Source organism: Gorilla gorilla, chromosome 4 (assembly GCF_029281585.2).
Source record: "Gorilla gorilla gorilla isolate KB3781 chromosome 4, NHGRI_mGorGor1-v2.1_pri, whole genome shotgun sequence".
In the NCBI taxonomy this organism is placed as follows: domain Eukaryota; kingdom Metazoa; phylum Chordata; class Mammalia; order Primates; family Hominidae; genus Gorilla; species Gorilla gorilla.
In genome coordinates, this window is record NC_073228.2 from 33,081,766 (window position 1) to 33,099,332 (window position 17,567).

The following is a 17,567-nucleotide window of genomic DNA, read 5'->3' on the forward strand; positions in this document are numbered from 1 at the left end:
CAGAACTATTGGCAGAACTGAGAGACACCAGGGTCATTGACAAAACAAATGAGGTAAACATGGTCAGAAAACAACAACAACAACAACAACAACAACACATAATTTTGAGAAGACAGAGGGAAAAAAGAATAGAATAGAGGATGAAGAAGACAGAGTGAATCTCTGTTTCACATTGATGATTACGGGTCACCTCTCAGGGGCCGGCCCTTGTCCTCGACTCAGATGATAAAAGCCCACAGCTTCAAGAGAGGCAGAGCCAAGCAGAACGCAGGTCCTCAAGAGACTGGGAGCTCTGAGGTCAAGAGTGGCTTTATTCTCCAGACCTACCTCTTTGTGTGGACTCTACTGGTTACTGTTGGATTTGCATATTAATCCAAACTTAGGGGAGGGGAGAGATGAAGAATAATTCTCTTTCTTAATACCAAATAGTTCTGAGCTATTGTTTCATTAATTCTAAGCCCCATTATTGCTTGTAGCATAACTATGCTATCAAAAAATGGATTAAATGATTACCCTGCTCTCTCCAAGCCCATTTTAAAAAGAGTTAATGTTTAAGTCACAGGGCAGGAGTCTTATTTTTTGTCTGTATCTACTTCTGTAATTATTCTTAAAAATTAAAAATTATTTTCTTTTATTCATCCCCAGTTAAAAATCCAATATAGAACACTGTAGTTAATTATGTACCAATACCCAGAACAATAATTAGATTAATTTTTTTTTACTTTTAGACCTTAATATAGAGCCCTTGCCATTTATTCAAAGTAAAAAAAACTTAGGTCTGATTAACCTTCGCAATGTAGGACATGAGCTCTTCTTTTCTCCCTATTAAGAGAAAAATCAGCTCAAGGATCATTTAAGGATTCACCCTCTCCAAGCGAATTTTCCCTCAAGAGATACACAGCAAAACACTGCCTACCCATTTAGAACCAAATGTATGGAAGTAATCCCAGTTTCTGTTTCTTTTTTAGACCATTGTTTTATTCACCATATCCAGATCTTGTCAGCAAGAGTCTGCTTAGAGAGATGGTCCTGGTGTGAACCTGACAGGCAATGGTGAATAAAAGAAAGATGAAACTCACCTGTCAAATCCAGCAGTTATTACAGAAATGAATCCAGAAAATTACAGCTTGAGATTTTCTATACAGTACCTCATTGTACCCCCTGAAACTCTTCCTGAGGAGGGAATTAGAACTACAACAGAATCCAATACTATGAGTCAAGAATACAGTTTGGATAATGTCTGCCCAGAAAGAGAAAATCTAAATAGCCCTTTAACCACACAGACCAAATTGAGCTCAGCTAGTGCATTTCTAGCTGGAACTTATGAGAAAGGGGCATACCTCCCTGGCTGCTTTCTGCACAAACCGCTCATCAGTGACCCGGAAGGCCCTGCACAGGGCCTCAGCAGGATCATGGGGGAACATCTCCTGGCGGACTAAGTTAACGTGGAGGTGAATGGAGGCATAAATAGCAGCATCTACTCCCCCATGGCCATCAAACACTGCAAAGTAAGCTTGTTCTTCCTGGTCCTGTCAACAGAAACACAGAACAGTTATGGGTGTTGGGTATAGCATGATTCAAATGAACCAATCTCCTGGCATCATTGTTGCCCATCCTTTCTCCTCCACTGCATTTGTCATTCAGAATAATGAGACTAAATGTTTTCCTTCTCTAACATGCCTGATCAACTGCTGAAATACCTGCAATATTAGGGTATCTGTGTTTACACACCAGAACACTGGAACATGTCATGCCCAATTAGCTCAAGCTGAAGTGCCCTCTCTCTGTGAAAGTTGTTGTCTTGTACCATGGAAACCACCCACGTACATTTGCTTCAAAATTGCTGTTACAAGTTGGGGGAGGGGGGATAGGGAGGGTATGAGAAGGAATTGAACAAAAGCAGCTCCAGATTGAGTGATTTTTTTCAAAATGAAAGTACTTTAAGAGCAAAATTAGAACCTGAGAACAATAGAAAATAACTGGTCTTCCAACACAAGGCCAATTAAATCAAGTTTAAAATATATAAAGATATGAAAGCATAAACATACTTCTAAACTATAATACCTTCTTCATAAATCATTCCCAGTCACACTGCATTCTCACCACAAATAGCACAGCATCTCTAAACTAGTTTACCAAACTTGAACCACATCAGATGCTCAAATGCCCTGTGCGGCTGACCACTTTGCCTCACCCCGTGATCTAAGATTTTAGTTTCACATTTCCTTGCAAAGTAAACTGCCAGAGGAGGATCTTCCAACCCTGTGCTTTGTCTTGACAAAAGCCTAATTGTAAGATTCCACATCAACCATTAAGCAGTTTGCTGCTTTATCATCTGCTCAAGTGTTTAAATCTCAGATCTGTCTCACTTAGGAGATCTGTGACGCACTGAACTCGCACTGAGTCCTGAGCTCCCTTCAGGCAACAGTATGTAATAATTTTCATTTGCAAGTCTTTTGACTTCTTTTTCTGTTCTAAGAGCCTTAGAGGAGTCCAGGCCTGTCATTGATTCTTAAGCGAATCATGTAGTTTTCTCATCTGTTAGGCAGGGATGAGTTGCTGTCTCATGGGGATTTGGAAGGGCTACTAAAATAACAAGTATATCTGTACTTTGAAAAAGTTCTTTTTATTTATTTATTTTTGGAGTCAGCGTCTCACTTTGTCACCCAGGCTAGGGTACAGTGGCATGCTCACAGATCATTGTAACTTCGAATTCCTGGGCTCAAAGGATCATCCCGCCTCAGCCTCCCAAGTAGCTGGGATTACAGGCAAGAGCCACTGCACCTGGCTGAAAAAGTTACTTTTAAAAGGGTATATTACATTCACAAAAGTATCAAATATAAATGTCCATAGAATAATAACCAAAATGTTATGAAACCTTTGTCTAACACACACATTACAACTAGTTCTTTCAGCAACTTTAATGACATGAAGGACGGATTAAACAACTCTCTAGAAATAATCCTGGCCGGGTGCGGTGGCTCACACCTGTAATTCCAGCACTTTGAGAGGCCAAGGTGGGCAGATCACAAGGTCAAGAGATCAAGACCATCCTGGCCAACATGGTGAAACCCTGTCTCTACTAAAAATACAAAAATTAGCTGGGTGTGGTGGCACGTGCCTGTACTCCCAGCTACTCGGGAGGCTGAGGCAGGAGAATCTCTTGAACCCGGGAAGCGGAGGTTGCAGTGAGTCGAGATCGCACCACTTCACTCCAGCCTGGAGACAGAGCAAGCGAGACTCCATTTCAAAAAAAAAAAAGAAAGAATCCTGACAGGTAGAATTTCTATCTCTACTAAAGCAGTACTCATTTTTAAACAACTCAAAATAGCACCACAAGAAACAAAAGGAAGCTAAGTGGATTTCTTTAAAAAATAAAAAAAGGATAGCTTCTTTTTAAAAAAACACAAAACATTCACTGATGTTTTCCCTATTATAATAATGTATGATAATTTAGACTAATAACAAAGGAAATATCACTAATAATTCCACCATACACAGATAACCAGTCCTCCCTCCCTCTCTCTCTCTCTCTCTCTCTCTCTATATATATATATATATATATACACATATATAAAAATGAAATTAGGATCAGAATGTGCATGACATTTTATAGCCTACTTTTTGTCATTTTTATTATTGGCATTTCCTCATCTCACTAAGATTTATTTAAAGACATTGTTTTAAATGGCTTAAAATATGCATCTTATATGAGCATATGATAGTTATCATTCCCTTTCATGATTTAGATAATTTTCAATTTATTATAAACAATGTTGTAAAAACATTTATGTCAAACAAAACACATGCCTAAGACTTTTCTGCATTTCTATTTTCTTATAATAAAGAATTAAAAGTGAAATGACCAGATCAAAGAGTATGAAAATTTATTAGGTTCTACATATGTGTTGCCATATTGCTCTTAAAATCTATTTCACTATAGCAAGGTTCTCCTTTCTGAGTTAAGTCCTTTGGGCTAATTTTGAAATTAGGAGGCAAAATAGAAACCAAGGAAGTCAACGAACAACAACAATGCCCTCAAATATGAGTATAATCTTCAAGTAGGTATAGTGATATAAGGATTGTTTATCACACAATCCTTCTGGGTTATATTTGCATGGCCATGGTACTAGAAACAAAGACATCAGCTGATCTATCTTTATAACATAAACACCAATTACCAACCTGCCATCATTGCTGATTAGACCTTGACAGTCAGCTAAAATGTAAATTTAGCTGCTAAACAGAGGAAATATTGTGCTTTGTATAAATTACTACATTGTAATTTTTAAGTTATGGACTTGAGTGAAGAAAAGAGGCAAGTGACAGGCAAAGGAAACAAACCTACTTGTTTACATTAACATAATACATTTAATAGAAAAAGAAAAGAAAGATAACAAGAAAATAGTTATTAAGCTGCCAAGGCTCATATAGATCCAATTTGTCAGATACAGAGATTTATGAAATATAATTCCAGCTACTTTCCTATCTCAGAGACCAAGATTTTAAAAAGAAAATCACATGAAATAAACTGCGTCAGTCTTAAATCTTCCTTTTGTGTTTGTGTTGCTTCAGCAACATAGTAATGTGAGAACTTAATACACCATTTGATTATACTATAGAAATAGTTTGGGTTTTTTTTTTTTTTTTTTTTACAAAACAGCTTTATTGAGATATAATTTTTTTTAATTGTTTTTTCTTTTCTTTCCTTTTTTTTTTTTTTAAGAGACAGTCTCACTATGTCTGTCACCCAGGTTGGTCTCAAACTCCTGGTCTCAAGCAATCCTCCCGTATCAGCCTCCCAAAGTGCTAGGATTACAGGCGTGAGCTACCACACCCAGCCTAATCATTTTCTTTTTTGCTTGTATGTTTATAGAATAGCTCTGGAAGGTGACACAAAAGACTACCTTGCCTCCATGGAAGGGAACTGAGTACCTGGGAGGCAAGGATAAGAGACATTTTTATTTTCCCAATTTTGAACCATGTGAATGCATTACCTATTCAAAAGAACGTAAAATAGTTCCTTTTCTGTTGCAAATTTGTGCCACTTTGCATTTAGCCCTACTCTAATCTACCAGAGATACAATTAGAAATATAACAGAAGTTTTCCTTTTCTAACAGGACCATGAAGGTGTTTGTTTTGTCTTTAAAATCTCACTGACTCTCCGAAAGTGCCCTTTACCTCTAGGTTGAAGAGCATATTAAAGTCAGGAATGCAGACATGTTTGTCCTCCATTTTCCTGCGCATGTTTTTGATGGCATGGATTGATGTCTCATAATAAAGCTGGGGTCTCCTGCGGAGGGGGAAGTCTTTCACCCAGCTGCAGCAAATCTCGTGTAGTTTGCTGAAGACAGAACGGGCCAATTTCACTGTCTCAATCTCTGTGAAAGAAACACAGAAACCCCCAATGAAGAGCCTTGTAAAACTGCTTTTCACTTCTCTGCTTGGTAAAGACAGAAGTAGGTCACCTTAGTCAAGTTCCTCCTTCATAGAAGAAATTCATCCTTCTCAAGAAAAATGAAATGCTGCTTGTGAAGAGAGAAAATCACAACCTATCTAGTGGAAAATCATCAGCCTGCAGCTGCCACTAAATATTCTTATGTCATGAGGAGAAAACCTTTGGCCAGGGCTGGGCCTATTCCTGGCTTGATTTCTTCCAGCCGGAGAAATGCTCTCACCACACTGCTCCCTAGTTCCCAGCACCGGTTTCTTTTTGGTTGTCTGGTATGGTTATCACCAGGAGAGCCAAGCCTCCTATGCTTAGAAAAATAAGCAGTGATTAACACTGCTTCCGTAGTCCAATTAGCTGGATAAATACAGTGTTTATTGGAATATGGAAGGCCTACGAAAACAGCCCACAAACTACAGAAATAAGAAGGGTTTACGTTGCTTACCATTTGTCTTTGTCCTCTTTCTCCCTGACTTCTTCCTTTACATCCAATTCCCTTTTTTCTCCTATAAATGATCATCATTTGTAACTGAATTGTGTGTGTGTATATATATACTTTTTTTTTTTTTTAAATTAAGACAGAGTTTCGCTTTTGTTGCCCAGGCTGGAGTGCAATGGCGTGATCTTGGCTCACTGCAACCTCCGCCTCCTGGGTTCAAGTGATTCTCCTGCCTCAGCCTCCCGAGTGGCTGGGATTACAGGTGCTCGCCATCATGCCTGGCTAATTTTTTGTATTTTTAGTAGAGACAGGGTTTCACCATGTTGGCCAGGCTGGTCTTGAACTCCTGACCTCAGGTGATCCACCCACCTTGGCTTCCCAAAGTGCTGGGATTATAGGCGTGAGCCACCGCACCCGGCCTGTTTTTTCTGTTTGATATTATTTGTTTATTAAAGTTTTAGGCCATAGTTTAAACAGTTTAGCCAATAGGTTAGCAAATGAGTTAAAACTTTAATACTACTCTAAGGAAAAAGTACTTAAGTTCTGTCTATGCGTGTGATCCTAGATAGAAAAAGACAGAGAGCAGCCAAAGGAGCAATACTAACAGGTCTCTTGACCCTAAACCTACTGCTTCACCTATGTCTACCGCTTCACCTATGTCTACCGCTTCACCTATTGGGTAGAATTGGCGAGCTGACTTCTGAGGCAGACATGTACCTTCAGTAGATGGACACATGTGTAAGCCTTTTAAGCAACATTGAATGATACTGAAGACATTGTATTTCCTATCATTGAACCCTCCACTCAAGTTGCCCTCCACTTAAGTTGAGCTACTGAAATAACCAAAGAGAGATTAGGTTTTCTCAGGCCAGTATTTTAGAAGTTCCTCCTACATCTCAGGTGAAAAAAAAAAATGAACTTAAATTTTCTTTTTACTTAACTAAATCAGACATAGCTTGACAGCCTGAGAAAATAAGTGACAGATGGCAATGGCTACACGTGCCTCCTCCAATCTAGAATACAAATCCCAAAGAAGAGAGAGACTATATGTTCTAGAACAGCCTGGGATGTGGACTCCCAACTTGACTCTCAGTCCTGTCTTTGCCTTAATCTGTGACTACGTTTACCTCTTTTCTTATTCAAAATTATTTTTTAAATGGCTATATTAAAAAAGCTGACCTCAAGGTTTTGTCCTTTTTTTCCTCATTAACATAGCACAGGGTGGTAAATCCTGTCTTGTGGTTTTGTCTTCTTTATTTTTATTTTTTATTTTTTCTGAGAGAGAGTCTTGCTCTGTGGTCCAGGCTGGAGAGCAGTGGTGCAATCTCGGCTCACTGCAACCTCCACTTCCTGGGCTCAAGCCATTCTCCTGCCTCAGCCTCCTGAGTAGCTGGGATTACAGGTGCCTGCTAATACCCCTGGCTAATTTTTATTTTTTATTTTATTTTTTATTTTTTTGAGATGGAGTCTCGCTCCATCGCCCAGGCTGGAGTGCAGTGGCGCCATCTGGGCTCACTGTAAGCTTCGCCTCCTGGGTTCACACCATTCTCCTGCCTCAGCCTCCCGAGTAGCTGGGACTACAGGCGCCCGCCACCATGCCCAGCTAATTTTTTTTTTCTCACATTTTTAGTAGAGATGGCATTTCACCACGTTGGCCAGGATGGTCTCCAAATGGCTGGCCTCGAACTCCTGACCTCGTGATCCACCCGCCTCGGCCTCCCAAAGTGCTAGGATTACAGGCGTGAGCCACTGTGCCCGGCCAATTTTTTTTTTTTTTTTTTTGAGACAGAGTTTCACTCTTGTCGCCCAGGCTGGAGTGCAATGGTGCATTCTCAGCTCCCTGCAACCTCTGCCTCTCTGGTTCAAGCAATTCTCCTACCTCAGCCTCCCAAGTAGCTGGGATTATAGGCACCTGCCACCACACTCAGCTAATTTTGTTGTATTTTTAGTAGAGACGGGGTTTCACCATGTTGGCCAGGCTGGTCTCGAACTCCTGACCTCAGGTGATCCACCCACCTCGGCCTCCCAAAGTGCTGGGATTACAGGCATGAGCCACCACGCCCGGCTTTTTTTTTTTTTCTTTAAATAAGAGGGTCTCTCTCTGTTGCCCAGGCTAGAGTGGGGTGATGTAATCACAACTCACTGCAGCCTCAAATTCCTGGGGTCAAGCAATCCTTCTGCTTCAGCCTCTCAAGTAGCTGGGATCACAGGTGCATGCCACCACACCTGGGTAATTTAAAAAAAAAATTTTTTTTTGTTAAGATGAGGTCTCACCATATTGCTCAGGCTCATCTCAAACTCCTGGCCTCAAGTGATCCTCCCACCTCAGCCTCCCAAAGTATTGGGATTACAGGCATGAGCTACCATGCCTGTCCCTACTGTTAGCATTTTTATGTAACTGAAAACCAAGGGTGAATTTAAAAGAGAAAAGACAAAGAGCAAAGACAGCCTGTGGAGGTATATAGAAGAAGGAAACTGAGGCCAATAGACAATCCAACATTTTGATTGTTTTGAGCAACTCCAATTTTTATTTAAGCACTAGCTGCCAGAGACTATTTCTTCCAGCCAGCAATTACCTGCTTGTATCACTGCAACCTATCTGGTCTCTGCAGCAGTATAGGCCCCCAAATGCAGACCCTGAGATGGATGTGTCCTCATCTGACATAGCCATAACAGGATTACAAAACAATCAAGTGAATTTAGAAACTTTGAGGGAGAATGGAGTAGGGTGAAACGAATAACATATTAACTATCAGGATAGTTCCCAGATAATAATATAAACTATTATATCATTCTTTGGCTTGTATATTACTCTTACGTAGATCTGCATTGTCAAGTACAGTAGCTACTAACTACATGTGGTTACATTTTTCTTTTTTTTTTTTTTGAGATGGAGTTTCACTCTTGTTGTCCAGGCTGGAGTGCAATGGCACAATCTCGGCTCACCACAACCTCCGCCTCCCAGGTTCAAGGAATTCTCCTGCCTCAGCCTCCCGAGTAGCTGGGATTACAGGTATGCGCCACCATGCCCAGCTAATTTTGTATTTTTAGTAGAGACGGGGTTTCTCCATGTTAGTCAGGCTGGTCTCGAAATCCTGACCTCAGGTGATCCACTCACCTTGGCCTCCCAAAGTGCTGGGATTACAGATGTGAGCCACCACGCCCGGCCATGGTTATTTAAATTAATCAGTAGGGTGCAGTGGTCCCAATCTGCCAACAGCTCCAGCTACTTGGGAGGCTGAGGTGGGAGAATTGCTTGAGCCCAGGAGTTTGAGGCTATAGTATGATATGATAGCTCCTGTGAATAGCCACTGCACTCCAGCCTGGCCAACATAGCAAGACCCCATCTCTAAAAAAGTAAGTTAAAATTAAATAAAATTTAAAATTCAGTTTTTCGGTCACATTAGCTCTATTTCAATTGCTCGATAACCACATGTGGCTAGTGGCTCCCACATAGGGCAACACAGGTAGGGAGCATTTCCATCATTGCACTGTCTATTGGACAGAGCTGGTATAGACAGATTAACTTGGTTAGAGGAAGTAATATCAGTTTCCTCTAACACTGGTAAATCACTAGATCTGTTCATACCACTCCCAGTTGCTCCTTCCCCCGTGTTCCCATTATACTTTGTTCACGCTGTCTATTAAAGCTCTTAACCACTTTTGGTAATAATAAATAACATTTACTGAGTATTTGCTACATTCTATGCCTCTAGAACATTTCACAAATAGGTAACATCATTCTCAATCCTACGTCTATCTGACTCAAAAGTCCATGTTCTTCATCTCCAAATTAGACTGCAGATAGAGACTGTCTTAATTGCCCTTGACAAGCCATAGTATAGTACCTAGCAGATAGCAGGGTCTACATTAGATGCTTGTTGAAAAAATAAATATGTAAACTGTTATATAAATTAAATAACCATTAAAATATTAAACATTTATATGCTTCTTGATTGTGTTCTGCTTCACTCATCTCAGCACCTATTTCTATAATGCTACCATTCTCTTTAAGTTACCATAACTTTAAAATGTTTTAATATAGGGAGGTCTAGTTTTCCTACCTATTACTCTTAATTTTAAAGGATGTCACTTGGGTAGTTTTATGTTTATTTTTCCAGATGAACTTTCTAAACATTTCGACAAGTTTGGGCAGAAAAACCTGTTGCTATTGTGTTTGGGATCACATTAAATTTATAGATTTGGAAAAAATATATATCGTTTCATATTGAGTCTTTTCCAGGAAAAAATTATATTGTTTTTTAAATTTAAATCCTTTTTATGTTGCTCAATAGAGTTTTAATAAGTCCTTCATATTTCTTAATCACTTTATTCCTGGTTATTTATTTGCCATTTTTAATCAGACTTTGCTTTATTATAATTATTTTTCTTTTTTTTTTTTTTTTGAGACAGAGTCTTGCTCTGTAGTCCAGGTTGGAGTGCAGTGGCGTGATCTCAGCTCACTGGAACCTCCGCCTCCTCGATTCTCCTGCCTCAGCCTCCCGAGTAGCTGGGATTACAGGCGTCCACCACCACACCAAGCTAATTTTTGTATTTTTAGTAGAGACGGAATTTCACCATGTTGGCCAGACTGGTCTCGAGCTCCTGACCTCAAGTGATGTACCCTCCTTGGCCTCCCAAAGTGCTGGGATTACAGGCATGAGCCACCGTGCCGGCCAGAACTTTGCTTTAATTGTTATTTAAAACTAGCAAACATTGCTCTTTCTTCCAATAACATTTCCTTCTTGTGATTCAGGTTTAGCCAGTTAGACAATCCCATTCCTTTGGCCAAAGTGATTAGTTCAGGAATGGGAAACCATCCAAGTTGGACCAATTAGAGTAAATCCTGTGGCTTCTGTAAAAACAACTGAGAAAATCTACTCTTGTTTTCCTGCTCAACTTGAGTTTGGAGAGATGAAGACCTGGGTTCCTAGCAAGTCATACTGCCACCTCATGGAGGCTGAAAACAAAATCAAAGTGAAAGAAAGTACAGCTGAGAGTTGGAGAAATGCCAGGTTCTGTTGAGATCACTTGAAGCCTTGAATCTACCTGTGTATCCCTTATCCTGGAAGGTAGTCAATACATTCTGTTTTGCTGAAGACAACTGAAGCTGTGTTTGTAATCATGTACAACTGACAAATTCCAGAATATACATTAAGCATAAATGTGACGTCCAAGATATATCCATCTAGGCCTACTTTATAAAGAATATTTTAAAATTTAGGAATGATATTAAATTTTATCAAATGTTTCTTTTGGCTCCTTTAGAGATTACTGTTTATTTTTATTTTCCCCCATTAATATAAAAGTTGTGCTATAGACTTCCCAATATTTTGTTCTTGAAGTTTTGTTCACTGCTGTTTCCCTAGTATTATACATATATAGTAGCATATATAGTAGGCCCTCAATAAAATATTCAGTGAATGAATTAACTGCTGTACTCAATATACAAATATTTTACTTAAGATTTTTTTTTTTTTTTTTTTTTAGGCTGGGTGCAGTGGCTCACGCCTGTAATCCCAGCACTTTGGGAGGTTAAGGCCTTTTTTTTTTTTTTGAGACAGAGTCTCACTCTGTCACCCAGGCTAGAGTGCAGTGGCGTGATCTCAGCTCACTGCAAGCTCAGCCTCCCAGGTTCACTCCATTCTCCTGTCTCAGCCTCCTGAGTAGCTGGGACTACAGGCGCCCGCCACCACGCCCAGCTAATTTTTTGTATTTTTAGTAGAGACGGGGTTTCACCGTGTTAGCCAGGATGGTCTTGATGTCCTGACCTCGGGATCCACCCGCCTCAGCCTCCCAAAGTGCTGGGATTACAGGCGTGAGCCTTTTTGTTTGTTTGTTTTTGAGACGGAGTCTCACTCTTGTTGCCTAGGCTGGGGTGCAATGGCGCAATCTCGGCTCACTGCAACCTCCGCCTCCTAGGTTCAAGTGATTCTCCTGCCTCAGCCTCCCAAGTAGCTGGGACTACAGGTGTACGCCACCACACCCGGCTAATTTTTGTATTTTTAGTAGAGACGGGGTTTCACTATGTTGGCCAGGCTGGTCTCGAACTCCCAACCTCAGGTGATCTGCCTGCCTCGGCCTCCCAAAGTGCTGGGATTACAGACGTAGCCACCACACCAGGCCTACTTAAGATTTTTTTATGTTGACAACTAAGACTGGTCTCTCATTTCCTTTTTTAGTCTTGGGTAAGTTCTGGTATCAGTGTTATGTTATGCAAATTTTCCTTCTTTTTCCATGCAATTGGAGCATTCATTTTAAAAGGGATTGGGGCTGGGCACAGTGGCTCATGCCTGTAATCCCAGCATTTTGGGAGGAAGATTCTTGAAGGAAGAGCGAGACTCTGTCTCAAAAAATAATAAATAAATAAATATATAATAAAAAAATTGGAATTATCTGCCTTTGCATTTGAAAATGTTCACCTCACTTGTAGAGTCACCTACTCCATGGCCTTTTGTGGGGACTGTCCCTCGATAATTTTCTCAATCTCTTTCTTCTAAGGTAAACTTTGTTAATTTATTTTTTTTTCTAGAAGACATCCAGGTTTTCAAATTTATTTACAAAAACTTTTTATTATTTTTAAATTTCCTCTGTATTAGTGGTCATTTTCCCTTCTTGTTTTTAATTTTTACAATGGGCTGGTCTTAGTGGCTCACGACCATAAACCCAGCACTTTTAGGAGGCCAAGGCAGGAGGATCACTTGAGCCCAGGAGTTCAAGACCAGCCTAGGCAACATAGCGAGACCCTGTCTCTACAAAAAATACAAAAATTAGCCGAGCATGGTGATGCATGCCTGTAGTCCCAGCTACTCATGAGGCTGAGGTGTGAGGATTGCTTGAGCCTAGGAGGTAGAGGCTTCAGTGAACTGTGATCATGCCACAGCCCTCCAGCCTGGGTAACAGAGGGAGACCCTTTCTCTCTCTAAAAAAAATAAAAAATAAAAATAAAAATAAAAATAGTAATTTTTACACTGTGATATTTCAAATTGGTTTTTTGGGTTGTTGTTGTCATTGTTTGAGACAGGGTCTCACTCTGTTGACCGGGTTGTAGTACATAGCTCACTGTAACCTTGAACTCCTGGGCTCAAGTGATTCTCCTACCTCAGCCTCCCAAGTGGCTGGGGCTACGGGTGCATGCCACCATGCCCAGCTAATTTTTAAATTTTTTGTAGAAACAGTGCCTCACTATATTGCCCAGGCTGGTCTCAAACTCCTGGCCTCAAGTGATCCTCCTGCCTTGGCCTCCCAAAGCACTGGCACTACAGGCATGAGTCACCAACACCTGGCCCTCAAATTGGTTTTAGGTTGTCTGGACAAAAGTTGTATCTACCAAACTAAATGTGTACCAAGTGAGATATCCAAGGTCACTTAGCAAACATTCTGTTAGGGATAATGTAAACATGAAAAGAACTTTAAGGATTTTTTTTTTTAAGACTGTTTTTGGAAACAACCAAGAGGAGAGACAAAAGGCACTTCAGTGAGGACTTTAAGCCAGTGACAGCCCGTCTTATTCAGTATGCTCATTTCCTACTCTGATGTATGGATAAACACAATATGCCCCATAGAGATTCTCTGTGGTGCAGTTCACACTGAGTGATTGGGGTTAAATAAATACAAGATTTCCAAATAGTTTAGAATAATAGTAGATCAGTCTGAATCACAGCAGTCGTATGGAGACATTACTAGGTAATCTCTTGGAAAAATAAAAAATCAGAATAACCAATTATGTCCACCAAAAGAAAACACTTCATTTCACTTTTGCTATCTTAAAGGGATCAAAAAATTCTTCCAAAGTAGGCATGTAGGGCAACACTCCAATCTTTCTAGATTAAGTATTCTCCTTCTGCAGGGAGTAGCGTAAGACATCAGTATATAAATAATTGCTGCTTGAAATGGAAAAATAAAATAAAAAAGGGATGCAAAAAACTGTCCAAAGTAGCAGTCCACCCCCTCACAGCTGTAAATTACTCATCAGTCATTAATGTCATTGTTCTGAGCTGGAGTTGAATCAGGCATTACCCTGGCTGGAGTGAAGCAGAATTTAATCTATCTTTTCATTATAAGGCTTTTACTCTATGCATCAGTAGCAGAGGAAAAACCAATGCTTTATAGCAAGAATTCTATCCAACTTGACTCTGGAACAATTTGGTTCTAGGTGAATCAGTTACTGTCAGTAAAAACAAGAACAGTAATTCCTTCCTTGCCAATTTTCTGTCACAAACAATCTACAGAGATAAAGGAAGAACAGAAATGTTTACTTTTATATTTGCCTCACATTCTCTGGAATCTAGCTACTCAGATTCATTAATATATGCTTTGCTCCATATATACCATGTTTAAAGGCAAATGCTGTAAATAGAACAAACCGTATGAAATATTAAAATTTCTTAACAATTTTGAGTAGTAATTCTCTAATTTTTATAAAAATATTTTCTTTGATCCTGTCAAATATGTATAAGCCTAAGACATTAATAAACATGACTTCATTAAGAAATAGAGCCTCATAATTTATCTGGAAAAAAATGTACAATGACCTATGCAATTAAATCACATTTGCATATCTATCATAAAGAGCTCTATTTACTGGTAGATATAAAATTTAATATAATTAGTGAGAAGTTGTGTTACAACTGATTTCTTGAATTTTTGTATCTTTTAACTTGATACAAAGTTAAGGTTTTTTTTTTTGTTTTTTGTTTTTTGTTTTTTTTTTGAGACAGAGTTTCACTCTTTCTCCCAGGCTGGAGTGCAGTGGCGTGATCTTGGCTCACTGTAACCTCCACCTCCTGGGTTCAACCAATTCACTTGCCTCAGCCTCCCGAATAGCTAGGACCACAGGTGTGCACCACTACGCCGGCTAATTTTTGTATTCATTTTAGTAGAGATGGGGTTTCACCATGTTGGCCAGGCTGGTCTCAAACTCCTGACCTCAGGTGATCTGCCCACCTCAGCCTCTCACGCTGGGATTACGGGTGTGAGCCACTGCGCCTGGCCTAACTTGGATTTTTAAAGGTAAGCTAAACGTTTCAAATAGGTTTTGCTCGAATTCTCCCTCACCCACTCATCTTTTTTGTAATATCTTCACATTCCTCACTTTAATCTTTCCATTCATGTAGGTATTACTTATGACAATCTCCTGTTGCTCCAGTTACCTTCTAAATACTACTCTACCTTTTTCAAAATACACATGTATTTTTCTCTTCTCCCTTCCTTTTATTGATTTATTTGAAAAAAGTTGCATTTTTTTTCTCCTGCTACCACTATATAAACAACCAGCAGGTAAATGTAATTAGATTTAGTATTTTGCAGATATTTTCTGTGGACCACTACATATAGAAGATTCTAGTATTTTTAAACAAATAATGTAGAAAGGTACTCACCCACAGTCCCTTCTGTGCCATCCGTTTCCTTTGGGATATAATGTGCAGAAAGATCACTCTGAAGGACTTCATCTGATGTGGCTCTGGCTAAAGCAGCAGCCAAAAAGGAAGGGCAATTACTGCAAGAAAAAAGATAAAAGGCTATTTTCAGCAAAAGAATTAGAAAGTAATACATTTAACGTTATTAATAATTACATATTAATTATAACATTGTCTCAAAACAAAATTATACCTTTAAACAATATTCAATAAATATTTATTGAGTAGGCACTCTGGGCACTGGATATATATTGATGCATAACACAGACATGGCTCCTTACCCAAAGGAGCTACAGACAGATGACAAACTAATAGGATATAACTTAAAAGCAGGATAAGTTTGTTTCTGTTTGTTGTTTGTTTTTTAGATGGAGTTTTGCTCTGTCGCCCAGGCTGGAGTGCAATGGCGTGATTTCGGCTCACCGCAACCTCTGCCTCCTGGGTTCAAGCGATTCTCCTGCCTCAGCCTTTCAAGCAGCTGGGACTACAGGCATGTGCCACCATGCCCAGCTAATTTTTGTATCTTTAGTAGAGGCGGGGTTTCTCCATGTTGGTCAGGCTGGTCTTGAACTCCCAACCTCAGGTGATCCGCCCACCTTGGCCTCCCAAAGTGCTGGGATTACAGGCATGAGCCACTGCACCAAGCCCACGATAAGTTTTATAGAGGAAACAAACAGGATACAATGACAGAGAATAATAAAGAGGGGTATGAACTTAGATAGAATGGTCAGGAATGCCATACCTTAAAGGATGAAAAAGACTCAGTTATGTCGTAGTGGGAAGTTAGGAGAGAATACTCCAGGCAGAGGGAATAAAATTTATATAGAACCTTTTTTTTTTTTTTTGAGAGAGACTCTTGCTCTGTTGCCTAGACTGGAGTGCAGTGGTGCAATCTTGGCTCATTGCAATCTCTGCCTCCCAGGTTCAAGCTATTTTCTCATGCCTCAGCCTCCTGAGTAGTTGGGACTACAGGCGTATGTCACCATGCCTGGCTAATTTTTGTATGTTTAGTAGAGATGGGGTTTTACTATGTTGGCCAGGCTGATCTCGAACTCCTGACCTCAGGTGATCCATCTGCCTCAGTCTCCCAAAGTGCTGGGATTACAGGTGTGAGCCACTGCGCCCGGCCGATACAGAACCTTTTGAGAGCTTGTTATATCTAAGGAACTGAAAGAAACCCAGAGGAAGTGAATCATAGTGGGTGAGGGGAAAGTGGCACAGAATAAAGTCAGAGGAACAGACAAAGACCAGATACATGGGCCTTTTAGGTGATGGTAAGGAATTTCTATTCTTTTCAAAGGGTAATAAGAATTCACAGAAGATTATGACCAAGACAGTGCCATCGTCAGACATATGAATTAAATTATTGCTTTGACTGCTATATCAAAGGAAATTAGAAGGGAGCAAGAATGAAGGAGAGTAACCAATAAGGAAGTTGTTATAACCCAGATGAGAAGAAAAAGAGTGAGAAAAAAATATAGAACTTGTTGATGATTGGATGTAGAGGTGAGAGAGGGAGAGAAAGTAATTAAGTCTGAGTCCTGGGTTTTGGTCTGAGCAACTAGGTGAATAGTAGAATCACCTGCCAAGATGGGGAAACCAGGAAAATAACAAGTTTGTGAAGGAAGTGGGGTAAAGCAGAAAACAAGAATTCATTTTAACATGTTAAGATGGAAATATTGGCTGGGCATGGTGGCTCATGCCTGCAATCCCAACACTTTGGGAGGCCAAGGCGGGTGGATCATGAGGTCAGGAGTTCAAGACTTGCCTGGCCAACATGGTGAAACCCTGTCTCTACTAAATACAAAAATTAGCTGGGCGTGGTGGTACACGCCTGTAATCCCAGCTGCTCGGGAGGCTGAGGCAAGAGAATCAGTTGAACCCAGGAGGTGGAGGTTGTGGTGAGCCGAGATCGTGCCATTGCACTCTAGCCTGGGCAACAAGAGTGAAAACTCTGTCTCAAAAAAAAAAAAAAAAAAAAGATGGAAATATCTGAGATGTCCTAGTCAAGGTGTCAAATGGTTACCTGGATATTCTAGTCTGGCATTTGAGATGTTAGGAAATTTGGAAGTTGCAAATGTATGGATGATATTTAAAGCTACGGAAATAGAAAAGACCACTGATATAGTTTGGATATTTCAAATTTCATGTTGAAATCTGATCCCCGATGTTCAAGGTGGGGCCTGGTTTGGGTCATGGAAGCAGATCCCTCATTAATGGCTTGGTGTAGTCCTTGTGGTAATGAGTTAGTTTTTGTGC

The 17,567-nt window shown here is 40.0% G+C and overlaps 1 protein-coding gene across 1 annotated transcript in view; it reads right to left on the minus strand.

The window, feature by feature from the left end:
• The window catches only part of PPM1E (protein phosphatase, Mg2+/Mn2+ dependent 1E), a 219,213-nt gene that overhangs the window by 14,174 nt on the left and 187,472 nt on the right, over positions 1–17,567 (minus strand). Inside the window, exons 2-4 of the mRNA XM_004041263.5 lie at positions 15,270–15,388; positions 5,183–5,382; positions 1,341–1,529 (exon numbers count right to left, since the gene is read on the minus strand). Coding sequence (XP_004041311.4) covers positions 1,341–1,529; positions 5,183–5,382; positions 15,270–15,388 — 508 coding nt within the window. The remainder of the gene's footprint in view (positions 1–1,340; positions 1,530–5,182; positions 5,383–15,269; positions 15,389–17,567) is intronic.